The sequence below is a fragment of the Paramisgurnus dabryanus genome, chromosome 22 (genome assembly GCF_030506205.2).
Source record: "Paramisgurnus dabryanus chromosome 22, PD_genome_1.1, whole genome shotgun sequence".
In the NCBI taxonomy this organism is placed as follows: Eukaryota; Metazoa; Chordata; class Actinopteri; order Cypriniformes; family Cobitidae; genus Paramisgurnus; species Paramisgurnus dabryanus.
In genome coordinates, this window is record NC_133358.1 from 27,886,443 (window position 1) to 27,906,313 (window position 19,871).

The 19,871-nt window shown below is 36.0% G+C and overlaps 1 protein-coding gene across 1 annotated transcript; it reads left to right on the forward strand.

The window, feature by feature from the left end:
- Positions 1 to 471: 471 nt before the first annotated feature.
- atg9b (autophagy related 9B) lies at positions 472 to 19,424 on the forward strand. Its single transcript, XM_065258593.2, has 15 exons — positions 472 to 560; positions 1,020 to 1,170; positions 1,331 to 1,374; positions 1,659 to 1,723; positions 1,800 to 1,970; positions 5,160 to 5,301; positions 5,804 to 6,552; positions 8,651 to 8,804; positions 10,065 to 10,244; positions 10,451 to 10,696; positions 11,129 to 11,367; positions 12,275 to 12,377; positions 12,462 to 12,546; positions 12,932 to 13,091; positions 17,715 to 19,424. Exons 2-14 carry the CDS (start codon positions 1,062 to 1,064, stop codon positions 13,069 to 13,071), a joined length of 2,427 nt encoding a protein of 808 aa, XP_065114665.1. The 5' UTR covers positions 472 to 560; positions 1,020 to 1,061; the 3' UTR covers positions 13,072 to 13,091; positions 17,715 to 19,424.
- Positions 19,425 to 19,871: the final 447 nt, after the last annotated feature.

A 19,871-nucleotide genomic window follows, 5' to 3' on the forward strand; every position in this document is an offset into this window, starting at 1 on the left:
ACTTATATCTTGTACCAACGTCTACAAAAATAAAATCACCAGTGACACCATTTAAATGGTAAATATACAAGCATTCATTAAAAATATATATTTAAAATATATTTTACGTATTAAAAAAGTTTACATATTTTGGGTATTATTTTGAAAATAAAATAAAGCAACAAAGTTCATAAAATCTAATATGAACCAAATTTCTAATAATCAAGTCAAGTCACATTTATTTTGCACATTTGAACAATATTGCATTGGTTCAAAGCAGCTTTACAAGAAAGAAACATAATAATATATATAATAACATTTTCTAATTTACTTCGACTATTAAACTACACATGGTTTTCAATCTAGCATGGAAATGACCCTTAAAATATGAATAATAATATTATTAATGACATATCTTAAAAACAAATACAGCCATAAATCATAAGTTTGCATAACACTTCAGAATTAAAAGTCCCACCGGAAGTGACGCTCCTGGAAAACAAAGTGACGGCAGGCTATGTTTGTTGTCATTACTGTTTTTGTTGTGAAGAGCAAACGCGAGGATCATCTTCGCTTGGATGGTAAGAATTATTTAGCGAGTTAAAATACTTGAAACCTTACAGTTGTTCACTTAATATAAATATTTTGAATATTTTAAAACCCAACTCAGACGTTTAATCAGCGATTTTGTCTGGCTGAGCATTATGTATTCTGGTGAACCACGCGCCTGTTAAGAGACTGTAAATGTGATATGATGTAATAATGATGAGTTATTTTGTTATCAGTAACAGTTGGATTTGCATGTCATCTTGAAATGTAATGGCAGAATGTTATTGTGTCTTCGTAATGTTGCAATCAAGCATGTCATTGTCTAAACTGACCATGTGATTGTGCCTTAAAACCATAAAGCACAGCAATAATCTATTTGTTATTCAGTGTTTAATAAAGAGGCCACACCTACATACAGCATAATTTCTGTTTATATGTTTTTGTTATTTATTGTTATTTATTTATTTACATTATACTGTATCTGCTGTCAGGACCTATGGTGAACATTATAGAGAGGTGAAATGTGAGACACGATGGCTGATTTTGAAACGTATCAGGAGTATCAGCGGATAGAAGAGTATGATGAAGACTCTCCGCCGGGAGAGGAAGATTTACTCATCCACGTGCCAGAGGGCAGAGGAGGTCACTGCTGTTTTTTTTCAATATACAAACAATTTTATGTATAGTCATAATTTGACACAAGGCTAATTTTATAATCACGCGTGTGTTTGCAATACTGGCTCGTGATATAGGATTGTATATTGTGTTTTTAATGTATCTTACTTTCTTCTTCACATTGCAGACCCATGGCATCATATCAAGAATCTTGACAACTTCTTCACAAGAATATCCTTTATAAACTTAACATGGCAGTTTTTTTTGTCATTTTTTTATGTGTGCAATATCTAAATTATTTTTTATACATTTTTATTTACAATAAAAATCACAGTCGTCATTCAATAGCTATAAAACACATACACAATGTACAATGTCTTATTATTTAATCAAAACAGACCGTCTATTCATATTTAAAGACATGATTTTAATGTTACGCTCTGCCTTGGTACATAAAAGTCAACACTGTGCTTCTTTAAAGCTGTTTGATGCATTAAATCCTTAATGAATCCCACATCTATCATTTCCATCAGAAGAATGGATTCGCCTGCATGGTGTTATCAGAGTTTTTTGAACTTGTGTAAGTATTTCTTTTTTGAAGTCCTCAGATTTGGTTGTCTGATATTTCCAAATTAATTTTCCATTCCCATATATAGGCAGTTCCTGTTTGTGGTCACGTTTACGACATTCCTCTTCAACTGCGTGGAATACGATGTTCTCTTTGCCAACCGAGCTGTCAATCATACGGGACAGAGCGTCGGTCCTATGGACAGGAACAAGGTTACCCTTCCCGATGCTATTTTGCCCAGCGAGCAGTGCACAGAGAGGTCAGTGTGTCCGCCGTGTACTGGTACATACATGTATTGTCCATTTAAACTTCGTGTTTGGCCGTTGATTATTTGTAATATTGCTGTGGCCCTGTTATGTCAAACTCAATTTCCATAATTCCCTGAAAGCAGAGAATTATTGAAGAATTGCTTTTGTCCGTCTGACATTTCATCACACTGGAGTTCAATTCACAGGTGAAATTCACATGAAGTACAAATTAGCTGGAAATGACGATGAGTTCACTACACAGACAGCGAGTCCAAAATAAGCAGAGTGTAAACAAACACCTGCTAGCCTGGAACATCAGCTAGTAGATGTTCTTCTACCGGACTCGTATTCGGTTTCTTTGGCATGAGTTCACAAACTGTGGATTCACAAAGCTAAAGGGTTTTAAATAGACATTTAAGCTTGTGATTGAGTTTGTGAGATTTCATTGGTCATCATTTGCTTGTTTTCTGAATGTTTAGTATTCATAGGCAGCCTCACACGCGTTTCTTGGAGAGATACTCGGGTGTAAATCTTCTCTGATATGCAACACAAATATATTAATATCATAGCTGACTCCAAGAATGAGCGTCATCAAAAAACAGCTTGTGTTTCTATGAAGTAATTCAGATGAGTAAACATTATTGGGTGGTTTCCCGGACAGGGATTAGCTTAAGACAGGACTAGACCTTAGTTTAAATAGGAAATATAACTAGTTTGAAGAAACATGCCTTACTAAAAACATCACTTGTGTGCATTTTGAGGCAAAACAAAGTGCACTGATGTATTTGAAGATATGTCAGTGCAAGTTGTTTTCTGTTTGGACATTTATTTTAGTCTAGGACTAGTCTAATCCCTGTTCGGGAAACCGCCCCTATATATCTGACACTTTCTATGTGATCAGTCATATTTGTATAAATAGAAACAGATTTGTTTTTACAAAGTGCCATTATGTTTTTAAGGGAATAAAAAAATCGAACAATCAAGATGTTTATGTCTTTCTTTGTTCAGGCGAGAAGAAATTAAGTTTTTTTTTGTTGAGGAAAACATTTCAGGATTTTCTCCAAAGAGCTCTAAATGTTCCCAATCGAGGCATAAGAGTCTTATCTAAGAGGCTGTTTACACTTGGCATTAACATGCGTTTTTGTTGATCGGATCACAAGTGGACGACGTTAATGCCAGGTGTAAACGGTGTTCAAAACGTTTTGAACGCGTCCACTTTCGACCACTTTCAACCACATCCAGAGGTAGTCGATACCACTTTCGATCGGATCGCTTTGGAGTTGCGGAACGCAATGTGGTTGAATGTGTTCGAACAGCCACACGCGACCGCCTTCTCTCCGCCCATTTATCTAATCTGAGGTATTAAACACAAATTTTACGTCTTTTTTTTTACTTCTGGCGTGAACATACGGTGAACAGCGCTATTTTTAGCCTTTCATTGATAAAACTAAAGCGGAGGATCTCCGTAGTTTTGTTTTGAAAGCGTGTGAAAGTTGCGCGACCCTATTCATCAATTGCGCTGAAAATTCAGAGAAAGCTCTTACATACACACGTACAAAACTCTGTGCAGCATGTTTACTTGCTAAATGAGTGACATAATATTAGTTTGCGTCCATATAAACTCATAATTACTCCCGCTCGGGTTTGAATGACAGCAGAGAGACTCGCCCACCGTCTCACGGACCACCCCCTCAAAGTATTCAGGACAGAAGTGGTCGAAAGTTGACAAAAGAGACGGATTTAAATACCAGGTGTAAACGTAATGTGTCTCTCTCGTCCACTTGTGATCCGATCGATGAAAACACATCTTAATACCAAGCGCAAACAGCCCCTAACAAAATGATCATAACTTTTGCAAAAAAAAGTACTTTTGAACCACAACTTCTCGTCTTGCACTAGCTGCGTGACCATACATATTACGCAATCACGTCAAAAAGTCATGCAATTACAAATGCGAAACTAGTTTACAGGTGAAGAGAATGTAGTGCCCTATAATTTCCGTGAATACGGAATTGGCAAATTAACACGGAATGTAGTGTTAACGCGGAATTTCGCGAAATTTTACATATTTTGAATAAAATTCTGTTTTTGTGTGAGAGGAGAACATATGTCTGTGGGAAATGCAGACCGGGGAAACACCCCCTCCCGTCATTTCAGACCCCCTCCAAAACACTGAAACCATGGGGAAGCGGCTCTACACTGCTTTTTGTCAGCGAAAAAATTAAGAAATTTGACGCCAAGTGCTCAGTTCCGAGCAGTTCCCACATGACTTTTTTGTATTTGTGTACATTTTAATCATTAACATTAAAGGCACACTCTTTTTATGACTAAAATAACAGTAAAGGATAAAAAAAATTATTGCCAAAAATTTAAACGGACAAAACGAAATTTGCAAAAATTAAAACGGACAAAACGGAATTTGGGAAAAAATAAAACTGATTTTATAGGGCCCTTAGAATGAAGACTGTTCAGACATTGTTGTATGTGAAATGATACCAATTAATGTCTTTGTGTCTTTATTGTTTAAAATGGACCACAAGTGTGCGTTTCACATATGTAACGCTTGACCTTTCGTCGTGATTAAGTAATACGTAAGGTCGCGCTGGCGCTTCATACTTCGTAAATCGTTTTGCTAGATAAGACCCTTATGCCTCGATTAGGTGGCCATATTAAGCATTGCATTGTCCAGTTTTGGCTAGATGAGATATAGCAACAGCCTAAATCTTGCGAGATTGGGTTTGGGGTTAGGATGAAAACACCATTCTGGCTAGATGGGATACCGCTATGGCCTAAATCACACAAAATGTTGGGTTTAGCTTTAGGTTTGTAGATAGAATTAGAATAAAAACAGCACTCATTCGGCTAGATTCCTTGAGATTTTGGCCGTTGTTGTATATTTTCTAGCCACAACCGCATTGTCCTCTATTCATAGTAAATGTGGTGCTCAATCTTGTTATCCAATATCTGCGGTGTAATGCCACATCTCCTTTCAACAACCCACATTATTAGTCATTTTGCTTGAAAACGTCTCAAATAAATGTTTACTTCACTCAGGTTTGGCAGGTTGAATGATTCACAGATTTTCTTTGCCAACACAGTAATTTGGTTCTTTATGACTGTATAAATGTCATGAATGCACCTTGAGCAATACCACAATCACCTGCTGTTATTCTTATAATAAATCATTCTTACCCAATCAGGATTCAAGGCAACAGCTGGATAATCTTTCTCTTGATAATGGCGGCCATTTTTTGGGTCTACCGGCTCGTGAAGGTGATCTGCAATGTCCTCAGCTACTGGGAGATCCGGCAGTTTTATATCAAAGCACTGAAAATACGCATGGTAAATTCTGCATGGTACACAAGTTGTTTATTCATACATTATTTTTTCAGGCCATGATTCATTTTTGATACTTTACACAATGTTGCATGATCATGGGGCATGCATGCATTTTATCCATAAACTGTCAAAAAAATGGTCCAAAGATGTCACTGGGGCAGTACCCCTTAAAAAGGTCCTAATATGTACCATTTAGGTACATATGTATACATTTGGTACTTTTGAAGTACTAATATGCACTTTTTGGTACCTTTTTGTAAATCTCTGAGGTCCTAATATGAATGCTTTAGATGCAAGGGTACCACCCGAATGACAGCTAGGGCAATTTTTTTACCATGTTTTTACGACTAGACAGTACGGTAGACTTTTGTTTGCTTTGTTTTGCAATTAACTATTCATCATGCCGATCACTTTATTATTTCATTTCCAGGCAAGCACGCCTGCTTAAATATTTAAAGCACCGTTTATTCATTAATGTTTGTATATTGTTTTGTCATCATACCAGGATGAATTGTGCAACTTCTCATGGCAAGAAGTTCAAGGTCGCTTGATTCACCTGCAGCGTGAGCATCCCATGTGTGTCCAGAAGAGGGAACTCTCCGAACTGGACATCTACCATCGCATCCTCCGCTTCAAAAACTACACCGTGGCAATGGTCAACAAGTCCCTGCTGCCCGTCAAACTAAACATGCCCTTTATGGGCGAAATGATTTTCCTCACGCAGGGCCTAAAATACAACTTCGAGCTCATATTATTTTGGGGACCTCTGTCGCTTTTCCAGAACAAATGGAGTTTACATCCCAAGTACAAACGGGCGGCTAACCGTCAGGATCTGGCCAAACAGCTCAGTCGTGTCATACTTTTAACAGGCCTCGTCAATCTCCTGTTATGCCCGTTCGTGCTTGTGTGGCAGGTGTTGTATGCGTTTTTCAGCTACGCCGAAGTCATCAAACGGGAACCGGGCAGTTTGGGGGCACGGCGCTGGTCGCTGTACGGCCGCCTCTACCTGCGACATTTCAACGAGCTCGATCACGAGCTGCATGGCAGGATGGGTCGGGGCTACAAACCGGCCGCCAAGTACATGAATGCCTTCGTTTCTCCTTTGATGGCGGTGCTGGCGAAAAACGTGGCTTTCTTCTCCGGTTCGGTGCTAGCCGTGCTCATCGCTCTGACTGTGTACGACGAGGACGTGCTGACTGTGCAACACATTCTGACAGCCATCACTGTTCTGGGAGTGATCATCACCGTCACCAGGTATGGACTGGCTTGGTTTCATCCGAAATTGATCTAATACATTGACGTGCAGGTGGGTTGCACCCGTTCTCCATGTGGTCCCTTCACACCCACAGAAGTTCTCAAGGACTTATTTTTGTGCACTTGTCCTCTATATAAGTCATTATATTAGAAAAGCTCCTCATTTATCAATAGTAACATTACGAATGAAAGAAGCGTTATTGAAACATGTGGAGATTGTGACCCTTACAAAGTCCTTTAGGGAAGACACGCTACTAGGCAGCCATGCTTGCCAGTTATTTCAGTCATGCAAGACTAAAGTGCTATCTACTTGAATATGAAAAGACAGATATCTATAAAATTACTCGCTTTTTGAGGTCATTTGCAAGATTTATTCACATGACACTTTAACCCTTAACGCTTTCCCCGCCATTATCTCATCAATTAAGAGAAAACATTTGCATGAAAAAGTTGTTCCTGATGAGTTTTTATGTTAATCTGTATAACCCCAATTATCCACTAGATTGTGTATTTACCCACTTACCCAATTTATAAAAAAACTAAAGCAAATTTTTTTACTAATTTTAAACTCTGTTTTGATATTCATTCTAAAATCTTATCTCCAACAAAATTCCTTTACAAAAATGCTATTATTTCAGCTTTTTACAATTTTTTTTTAAAGAAAAATACCCATATTTTTAGTTTATAAACAGAGAAAAAAATATAGATAAAACATTTTTCCTTTTTGTTTATTTGTTTGTTTGAAAGCAGAGGGTCTGTATTTTATTTGATATATTTGTATGTTTATATATTTTTATAAGAACATTTTCCTGGAAGGCATTTTGTGAAAAATGCTGGCAGGCAACTTTTCAAAAAAAGGCTGGCGTGGAATGAGTTAAACTGGCTCTGTCCTGTGAGAGGGACACCCGAGTTTACTTTAATATTTGTACATTTTAATCTATCACGAAAAAACTATATATTATTGGAAACACCTAAGAATGTAGTTTTCATATTTCAATTTTTTTTGAAGTAATAATAATGCAGTGACAGTAATTTATTAATTTGTGATGAGTATGCAGCAAACCGTTGACACCTAGTGGCCGTTGGTGGTAAAACCACTAAAAGTGTAACATAAACCTCATTTTTTGTAATAATTTTAAGTATAAAATATACTTTATTGTAGGGATCGACCGATATGGATTTTTTAGTGCCGATACCGATTTTTATTTCATCAGCCTTAGCCGATGACCGATACAGGCTGCCGATTTTCTTTAGCCGATATTTGGAGCAGATACTGCTTTTGCTCACCCAATTTACGTCATACAAATGACACAATGATGCCAAATGTGACAAGTCTCAATTTAAAAAAGTAAGTAACATTTATTGAACTTAAAAAAAAACATATTTAACAAATAGTAAAAACAGGTGAGGGTGCAATGAAACCATGAACTGCACTCTCCACAATGAAGAGGAACTATCAGCAAAGGATATTGATTTCTAGCACTTTACTACTATAAATGTATATAGAGATGAGAAATAAAAAACCGCTTTGTCCAGCTATGATCAGCTGTTAGGCCGAGCTTTCGATGTTGTCATGAAAAGGTTGGTTGTTTTTAATCACATGACCTGCAATTGCTTGCGGGTTCCAGCACTCTTATCTGTAAATAATGGCGAAAAAAAAACGTCGAACACAGCAGCCACGTATCGGCCGATGCCGATACACATAAAACTTGCAAAAATCGGTCCGATATATCGGTCTATCACTACTATATTGCATTATTTTTTATTTATTACAATAAATCTAAACTGCTAAAAAGAAATGAATGTATTATTTTCACCTCCAGACAATTCCGTGTACATCACCTTTTCACCCCCCCCACGTTCAATAAGGGGTAAAGCTATATTTAAGAATCGGCTGCTTTAACTACAGTAGGCAGGTGCACTTCCTCTCTGAAGCTCTTCTCAGTTGGCCCCGGGTCAAAATAATAAATGTTACTTAATGCGTGCGACCGACCTTGTAACCTCCAAACGTTTTCGTTTTGACATAATGTGCACTAATCGCGCTCTCAGCACATGTTGGGTCGACCTGAACTATATTAATGATCTCACCTTCTCACAGGTCATTTATTCCAGATGAACATATGGTGTGGTGTCCCGAGCAGCTGCTCCAGTGTGTTCTGGCTCACATTCACTACATGCCCGACCACTGGAAGGGTCAGGCCAACAAGAGCGAGACCCGTGATGAGATGGCACAGCTTTTCCAGTACAAAGCGGTGAGACTCACACTACATAGACAGAGGAAAGCATTACAGTAAGAGCGGGAGAGTCACAACTACATGGTTATCATTTTTGTCTGTAGCATGGGCTGTGTTATGTGCCGTGGGTTAATACTCCTCGAAAATCTTAGTATGATCTACTACAGTAATAGTGATGCCTGCCCCAATAAAAACACAAATAGACACAAAGCATTACAAATTAGTCTAAAATAAAAACAATAAAGCAATTTTATGGCCCAATGAATGTGTCTTTTTACACAATTACACTGTGGGGTGTTTTCCCGGACTGGGATTAGCGTAAACCAGGACTAGGCCTTTGTTAAATTAGGATATTTAAATCCTTGGTAAAGCATAATTTATAACTAAACATTACTGGTGTGCATCTTGAGACACAACACTCGCAGTGATGTAATTTAAATAGAGGTCTTCAATGGTCCACTTGATCCGAAAACCTGAGGTCAGACCCGAGAGAGTTCGGGTCTAAAAGTTTCATGTGTGCCTCAGACACGAGTCGGGTATAATATTAGCAGGGTTTTGGGTAATTTAAAATAAATGTGTTTTGCCGAACGGACCAGAGAAGACCCGAACTGGTGTGTGCGCATCTTTTCCGAACCCTCCTTTGCTTGCGAAGAGTGCTTGGGACCTCGTGTGGCTGGCGGTAGGTTAATTTTCATTGAGCCAGACCTGTCAATCAATTTTGAATGCACATTGTAGCGTTACCTTGCTGTCACATAACAATTTAAAATAAATGGAGGGCCACTGGGTTTCTTTCTGTCTGACTGGTGCGTGCGGTGCGGCAGACTGCATACACAGCGGTGCCGTTTACATTCAGGGCCAGTCGGGTTAAAAAAAATGCAACTGGTTCGGGTTGGATTCGGGTCTAATTTTCTCGGGTTTGTCATGGGTCGGGTCTTTCTTCAAATAATAAAAAAAAAACATATGCATCTCGGATTCGGGTAAATTTGTAATTTGGGTAATTTCGGGTCGGGTAAATTTCTTTGGACCACTAATTTTAAGATCAGGACAACACTAACATTTAAGTTAGTCTGGGACTGGGTTTAGGCCCTGTTTGGGACACCGCCCCAAATGTACCGCACCTGTCTTATTTTGCACACCTATCCTCAGGTATTTGCCCTGGCGCACCTGTTCTTTAAGAATTTTTCACACCTGTTTGTAAATTTGGTCTTTTATTTCGTGCACCTGTTCTCCAGGTGGTCCCTACACACCCGGACTTATTTTTGTGCACCTGTCTTTTAGGTCTTTATCTTGGAAGAGCTCCTGAGTCCTATAATTACCCCCTTCATCCTCATCTTCCCCCTACGGAGCAAGTCTCTCGAAATCATCGATTTCTTTCGTAACTTCACCGTAGATGTGGCAGGGGTGGGAGACATATGCTCATTCGCACAGATGGACATCAGGCGCCATGGCAACCCACAGGTATTTATACATGATTACTTAATGCTTAAGCTCGCAAACATCTAGGGGAATATTGAAAAATGTGTTGATTTGGGGGCGGGGCTAAACATTGTTTAGTAAACGTGTTAGAATTCCAATTACCTTTTTACTTTTATTTCGTGAAGTATATCAGGATCTTTAGTGAGTATTTCAGGAGTCAAATAATTTCTTCACTTTGCGCCACTCAGTGGATGTCTGAAGGTCAGACGGAGGCGTCCGTGTATCAGCAGGCTGAGAACGGCAAGACTGAACTTTCACTGATGCACTTTACCATCAAAAATCCTCGCTGGCAGCCGCCACAGGAGAGCTCGGTGTTCATCAGTCATCTGAAGGAGAAGGTTCAACACGATGCTCAGACAGGACCGTCTCCTCAACTTCTCCTGTCTGAAGCTCCTCTTTGTACCTCGCTGCTCTCCAACGAATCCGCCACTGGCGTAAGTCTCGCTTTAACAGAACACAATGCTTTAAAATGCAAAAGACAACATAAAATCCTCCGCTATAGATGGCGTATGACAGGTACTAACCAGCAAGATATTAAACCGGCCCAGCTGAAATCTTGGGTTTGTTTATCGAGTGGGACATTTTTAGAAACACATCAATAAAAAGAGAAAATAAAAACCCCCTTCCTGTGGCATTCCCTTTATTAAAAACCTGCCGGAAGAGAGAAGTATTGACATTTCATTTAATGCAGCTGTATTTTTCCGACACCTACAGAGATTGGATATTTCACAGATCGTAATCCTGAACTCGGCGCCCGAGCTTTCTCACTTCCACCGTCTGCTTTTCTAAGCTCCTATCTCAAGTAATTTTTTTCATGAAATGAACCATATGTTTTTTTTTACACTATTATTTTCTTCCTCCTCTAGCCTGATAACCTGTTAGCCAGCGTCTTGGCTCACCCTGTGCTCACCGCGTCCGGGCTGCCCGCATGGAACCGGCATTGTATCCCGCAGAACAGCGCGGCCTCGGCTGCCGCCAGCGTCCTGGCATCCCTCTCCACATCCCAGCAGCCTCACGCCGGACGTCCTCGCTCGCACGCTCACCTGCCATCCAGACCGCCCCATGACAGCCCGATGTACAACAGCGACCACACGCTGGGCGACAGGTCGGTGCCAAAACGTTTTGTAACGAGTGTATAATCTCTAAATTAGACAATTTACAATAAATTTAGCAGATGCTTTTATCTAAAATGCAGGGTTCCCACGGGTCCTTGAAAGTTTGTGAAATTGGGGGAAAAATTCAAGGCCCTGGGAAGTTTTTGAAAATATACATACATAGATACAGGTCATTGAAAGTGCTTGAATCTATTTTATGCAAGAAGTTTTCTTAAAAAAAAAAATCCATATTATTCCCAGTGTAGTGTAGGATGATATCATAAAACTTCTAAACTTTTTAAGCACACGTGCTAAACTGTTCGCTTTAAATGCGTATATCTTCTGTATGCGAATGTTGATTCATACCAAAATGCTTTTTTGTATAGTTGTCTTTGACAAATGAAAACGTCTTGGTTTACGTATGTAACTGTTGTTCCCTGAGAGGGGAACAAGACGCTGCGTCTCCCTTGCCATACTTCCTGCGTCCCTGTAACGCCGTCTTTGGCAATATTTCAGATAGCGATATACTTCCTGGCTCCCGCGTCACCCTGTCTTTGTCGTTAAGCCTCACCATTGTTTAAATTTGATATACACATTCAGACGCACTTAACCCTGGAGGCGTCCCCAAAGTGTCACCGTAGTGACGCAGCGCGAGTTCCCTCAAAAGGGAACTGTAACAATGTATCTTAAAAGGTAACACGATGTAACCTTTCTCTCATTTGAAATGTGTCTCCACATTTAGTCCTTGAATTTGAGGGTATTGGACCTGGAAAGTCCTTGAAAGGTCCTTGAATTTGAAGTTAACTAAGGTGTGGGAACCCTGTGCTAACCCAACGCTGTACCGTTTGTGCTACAGTAGCACATTGTAGAAACTTACCTTGTGTAAGATTGTAGTAATTAATTTATTATTTTTATTAGCATGTCTGCAAGTGAATCCAAGATCCTCAGCCAATCGTCTTCAGCCCTGGCATCTGAGTTTGCATCGGCAGAGATGAGCCTCCATGCTATATACATGCACGAGGTGAGTGTGCAGTTCCTACGAGACCCAAATACACCGAATACGAACACGTCGACCATCTGTAATATTATGTAATGTTTTCCTCAGGTACATCAGCAAAAGACCCAGCATGCACCTGGATCGTATGCGCACCAGGAGTCTGTGCCAATGAGGGAAATGAGTACCAACAGCGGTGAGCATTAAGATCGCATATGAACAACAGTTGTCAAAAGTTTACAGAAAGTTTGCAACAAATTAATTACAGATTGTCTAAAAAATAACCCAGTTAAAAAGTTGACATACGCCTGATTTAAAATATTGCACAATGACAGTTTTTATGTTTTGGGGTTTCTTGTTTGTCCTGAGCCATTAAACTAAAGATTTAAGTTTGACGTGTGAAAATTTTGTTTCATTTCTAAATGCTGCATTATTTTTAATAGTTAATATAGTTATTGGGTAATATTAATGAATTCATATAATAGTAATGTTAATGTTTACTTAAAAATATTCCTGACTATCTTTGGGATTTATACGCTTTATCATACCTGGAACATTTGAATCCATTCTTTCTACATCAGATCCACAGCTCCAGTCAATCAGCGTGGTGTCTCCCTGTCCTCGCCGCTTGGGTGGCTGGGCTGAAGAGGAAGAAGAGGTGGATGAAGAAGAGATCAACACCAGCCCTGTGCCGGATCAAACCAGCAGAGGGAGCAGCTGAAGTGCCTTCAAACCTGTGCGGTGAGTTTAATACCACATCACTGGATCTGGATCAGTCCGGTTTGGTTTCAGATGAGCAGGAGTGCTTCCTTCAGTCATTTTATTAACTTATTGTTTGAAATGGATTTAGCATTCTGTGTTTGGATCAGGAGAGTAAATAACAGCAGGTGGATGAACTTAAAATGAAGACCGTAGCAGATGTTATGGCAGGGTTTCTTCCCGCTCTAAGAGCCAAAAAATGCTTTTGTAAAAAGAAAGATGAGGTTAAGATGGATTAATGTCATCACAGGTGGCAAATGATCTCGGCTTTACTTTTTTAATGCATTCAATAATCTGAAACTTAAAAATGGAAAATGTCAGGGCTGTCAAAAAAATTAATCACATAGAAAAAACACTTTTATTTAAATATTTATGATATTTTTAAATGTATATTTTTAATATGGCTATGTGGTTGGCAATAATTAATTGCAATTAATCGCATACAAAATAAAAGTGAGTTTTTGCATAATATTTATTTGTAGTTATGTATATTTAAACAGAAACACACACATGTATTTCAGAAATGTTTTATTTATATATCATTTTTATTTATTTATATAAAATATATTAAAAATAAAAATAAACATGTATACAGATAAATGTTTCTTGAATACATACTTTAATTTTGTATGCAATTACTCGTTGCCCACTACTAATATATATAATTAAAAATGTATACATTTAAGAAAAAAATAATTTTTATATGCACGCACGCACGCACAAATTATATACATTTTTATTTTGTAATCGATTAATCGTTGCCCACCACTAATATATGTATAATTGAAAATTGTATACATTTAAGATAAATGTTATTTATATATACACATAAAATATATATACACATTATAATTGCACACAATACACACAAAAATTATAATAAAAATGTGTATAAACTTTTATTTTGCAAGCGATTAATCGTTGCCCACCACTAATATATATATAATTGAAAATGTATACATTTAAGAAAAAAAATATTTTTTATCCACACAAGTCGCACGCACACACAAATGATATAAACTTTTATTTTGCAAGCGATTAATCGTTGCCCACCACTTGTATATATATATATATATATATAATTAAAAATGTAAACATTTAAAAAAATATAGTTTATATGCACGCACGCACACACAAATTATATACATTTTTATTTTGCAAGCGATTAATCGTTGCTCACCACTAATATATATATATATATATATATATATATATATATATATATATATATATATATATATATATATATATATATATATATATATATATATATATATATATATATATATATATATATATATATATATATATATATATATAATTGAAAATGGTATACATTTAAGATTAATGTTATTTATATATACACATTTATGTAATATAAAATATATATTCACATTATAATTGCACACAATACACACAACAATTATAATAAAAATTATATAAAGTTTTATTTTGCAAGCGATTAATCGTTGCCCACCACTAATATATATAATTGAAAATGGTATACATTTAAGATAAATGTTATTTATATATACACGCACGCACACACAAATTATATAAAAAAAAATTATAAGCGATGTATCGTTGCCCACCACTAATATATATAATTGAAAATGTATACATTTAAGATAAATGTTATTTATATATACACATGTAGTAATATTATATATATATATATATATATATATATATATATATATATATATATATATATATATATATATATATATATATATATATATTAGGGCCGGGACTCGATTAAAAAAATTAATCTAATTAATTAGAGGCTTTGTAATTAATTAATCTAAATTAATCGCATTTTAATCTCATATAAATATTTGACCTGAGAACATTAAGAAGTAATTTTTACATGGATTTTTATGAATAATGACTGAATACATAAGCTTAACAAAATATTGTTTATTTTTGTTCAACCATGTCGTTGTACCCGGAGTCGGGCTAATGTCCACCCTAGCTGCTGTATGTTTTGCATTGAGATTATACTTGAGGCTCGATGTGCTGCGGTGATATGTGAATTCCTTGTTCCATATCTTACACACAACCATGCTCTTATCGACGCTTACCAGTGATGCGCGGGTCAATGTATAAACAACCCGCCCGCAACTCGGACCGCAACGAAAAATATATATATATTATACCCGACCCGCTTCCTGGCCCGCATTTCTTAAAGTAGTTTGTTTAATATTGCAGGGTTCGGGACTTCTCAGGTTTTGACTGTCTGTGTTCTGGTACCTATGTGCGCGGATGCCCCACCTCGCGTATAAAAACAACAAAACATAATATACTATATATAAAATATATAAAAATGTGCATAATATATTTTTTAAGTTTCACATCGTTTATAGGTTTCTTAAGTGGGATTCGGATGTGAAAAGCGCTGCATAATGTACGCGCCTTTAGTGTTACCATTGAAACTTAACTAAATTAAAAAAAATAAGAGGTGATATATAGCTTTAGCCTACATAAATGCTTATTGCTTTAATGTTGCGAGTTCCTCTTCAGCTTTTCTTGCTGTTATGTTTATAATAGTTCATTGTTCAGAGTTCATATTGATGATCTTATAGTCAATTTAAAAATGTTCTTACAAACTGACTCTATTCGTTTAACTTTTTTCCTTTACCTGCCGTCGCTGTTCTCTGTGCGTGTCCTCCGTCAAAGTAGCCTATTAAAATTAATATGAAGTTGATTTTTAAAAGTCTTAAGCACACCGCAAATCAAACGTGCTGCTACAGTATGCTCTAAATGCGCGTGTAAATTTAACTTCTGGGCACTGCCAGGCTGATTTTTTGAAAAGTAAGTGATATAGGCTACTCACTGCATGTTTTGGCATTCGGTAGCATATGCATCAATGAGATGCACGGTGTTGCTTTTAATGTTCTTTTTAATTTATATTCACAAAACCTAACAACAAAACATTGTTTATAATTACGAGACAAATTATTTGAAACGAAATTCGTTTTAAAGTAGCAAACAAAACTTAAATTAAACTCGTAATAAACTAATTAAATTGAAACAAAACAACATTACAACAATATTTAAACCCAACAATACTCAAACATTAACATATAACAGACATTAGGATACATGTTAAAATAATCTGTAGTTTGTTGGTAGATGTTTATTGGGCAAAACCTCCGTTGCAAACCTCCATTTACCAGAATAAATCATTTTTACTTTGAAATTGATGCGTTGTCACGTTAAAATCAGCTGTTCGTTTAGGTTCCGTCTACTTTTATTTACACTGCATCACAACCCCGGAGTTCTCGAACTAAAACAGGGTCTGCAGCATTTACGAATGACTCTATTAATAAGTGCGATTAAAATGCGTTAAAATGTTTAAGGTAACACTTTATTTCGATAGTCCACTTTAGACATTTTACTAATTATAAGTAACTTTGCAACTACTTATCAACTACCAATCTTTAGAGAATTAGTAAACTGTCTGCTTAATATCTACTAACACTTTATTGGGATGATATCTCAACAGACATTCAACTGTCTATAAGCATCTTTGCAGGTGCATGTCAACTTATTCCACTAACCCAAACCTCTTCCCTAACCCCAACCATTACAGTCTACTAATACCCTAATGACAGTTAGTTGACGTATAGTTGCAAATTATTGAAAGTTAGTTGACATGTAGTTGCAAAGTTATTTATAGTTAGTAGCATCTCTAAAGTGGACTATCAAAATAAAGTGTAACCATGTTTAACGCGTTATTTTTTGTGTAATTAATTAATCTTAATTAACGCGTTAAAGTCCCGGCCCTAATATATATATATATATATATATATACACACACACACACACACACACACACACATTAATTGCACACAATACACACAAAAATTATAATAAATTTTTTTATAAACTTATTTTGCAAGCGATTAATCATTGCCCACCACTAATATATATATTTCAAAATGTATACATTTAAGAAAAATATATTTTACATGCACGCACGCACAAATTATATACATTTTTATTTTGCAAGCGATTAATCGTTGCTCAACACTAATATATATATATATATAATTGAAAATGGTATACATTTAAGATAAATTATTTATATATACACATTTATGTAATATAAAATATATATTCACATTATAATTGCACACAACACACACACACACAAATTATAAATTATAATAAAATTATATAAACTTTTATTTTGTAAGCGATTTATCAATGCCCACCACTATAATTGAAAATGGTATACATTTAAGATAAATGTTATTTATATATACACATTTATGTAATATAATATATATATACACATTGGAATTGCACACAATACACACAAAAATTATAATAAAAATTTGTATAAACTTTTATTTTGCAAGTGATTAATCGTTGCCCACCACTAATATATATAATTGAAAAGGTACACATTTAAGATTAATGTTATTTTTATATACACATTATAATTGCACAAAATACACACAACATTTATAATAAAAATTATATAAATGTTTATTTTGTAAGCTATTAATCGTTTGACAGCCCTTAAAATGCATCAAACCCTATGAAAGGTTTTTATGAGTATACATTTTAATTTTTTTATTTTCTGATTTCTTACAGTTGTTGCATTTGTTTGTGGGAGGAATGTTGTGGCCTTACTTTGGTTTAAAATCTTCTGAACAAGCATGCTGGACATCACGAGAGCATGCAAATAAAAACGGCCCTTCAGAAGATCTCGGTTCTCCGTTCGTCCTGCACAGAGGAACAGTGTGTCGTACAGTAACGTCTCTACAGTATGTCTGCCACTACCCCTTCCTCTTTTCACATCTAAATCTATTTAAATATAAGACTGCCGTGTGTGTGCTGGAGTGTATGTTAGTTTTCAGACCAGAGATGTTGCTTTTTGTTTGTGCTATGACATGAACTGATGTCAAGCAGACAGATGACATTGTTTTTACAGTATTTATTTCGATTTCATTCACGCAAAGTTTGTTTCATGTGGTTTAGAGCAAACTCATTTCTCGCTTCTCTGATTTAGATGACGTTTTACAGCCAGGCAGTATTTATATTTCAAGCAATGCCATTGCAGGGTTACGAATTTTTACAGCTGTATCATCAGCGAACGCAGAAACATATTAGTGAATGTAAAATCTTGCCAGTTGCCTCTTCATAAAAACATTATTTAAAGCTTTTTCCCTTAAAAGATGTAATATATTAAATAAAAAAAATTATGCATTAAAATTTTATTTAATAGAACACGCAGTTTGCTAACATTTTTAATTATCTTAAGGACAAACCTGTAAAAAAATAACAAAGCCTAAACGTAGCAATTGATGATTGAAGGGCAGACTCACAGTTTTTAAATCATTAAATAATAAAAAATATATTTGTTGCGCTGTCTAAAAAGTAGGTCGGTCATTAATTCAATTCCACTGGCAATTATGCAAACTACTTTAGTTTAAATCATCTGATGATCATATTACTGCAGTAATGCTATTTGCGAAAAAGAATGATTATTACGACATGCTCGAGTTAATATGGAAACAATGTTTTTTTTTAAAGTAATCAAAGCCAGTAATCAAATTTTTTTTGACTACTTGCATTTCGTACTCTTTTCGTACTACTTCCACCCAGTGTGCCGATGCACCTTATGTAACCACTCAACATGTTCAAAACAATCACTGTTTAAGATTAAAATGCCTGTTTTAAAGTGTAAACCGTATCACGTGTGGTTGGTTAGTCCCCACAAGAATGAAATACTAAATGTCATACTAAACCTGTTTTTTAAATATATAAAAAATACTGAGCTGTTATACTACATCCCAGAGGTCATCAGTTAAACAGTTAATGTACAAATCAAAACTTTTGGGTATAATTTCTGTGTGGTGCCTCCAGATGAGTTTTAACCTAAAAATCAGTTGTTATCTTGAACAAATATCATGCTGTTAGATTTTATTAATAATTAAGTCTAATCTCTACATCAAGGGCTTTTTGATAGTCTCCACATGGTGTATGGTGCGTCTGTCTCCATGTTTGTGAACGTTAAACACTAGAAACTTTTAGAAGTCACCTACTTGAAATAAAGTAGAGTATTTGGCAGACTTGGAATGAGTATCTTGACGTTTAATCTTTGTTGAGTTTAGTTTTATAATATTAAGTTAACAAGGGTAACAGCATCAATGTCATACCCAGACCAGATTACCTCCTAATGTACTTTAAGGGGTGGTTTCCCGGACCCGGTTTAGATTAACTCTAGGACATTTCGGTCGTTTTTACAAGCAAACCTTACAAAAAAAAAACATTAAAGGTGTGCATGTTGAGACAAAACAACAGCACTGATATATGTTAAGATATGTCAATGCAAAGTGTTTTTGGCGGCTCAAACATGCATTTTAATCTGGGACCTTGTCCGGGAAACTTCCCCTAAGACCGTTATATGTACAGTATTTATTTGTGCTGGTGTGACATTGTTATAGCAGGTGGGCAAGTGAATGATCAAGATCTGGATGATGGCAAGCTATAAAATATTGTGGGATTAAAGGGTTAATGCATACAGTGTGAACAAAGTAATGCTTTAAAGCTCTGTTATCTTAATGTTTATTTAACAGTCTGAGGTTCGACTGTGCCAGGTGCTATATATATATATTTAATTTGTTTCAATTATTTATCTGTTTTTTGTTTTTTTTGTTTTGGATTTGGACTATGTCTGATTGAAATAACACTATCTGAAAATAAAACCATATCAAAAAATGTCATCGTTTTGTTCATTAGTGTATA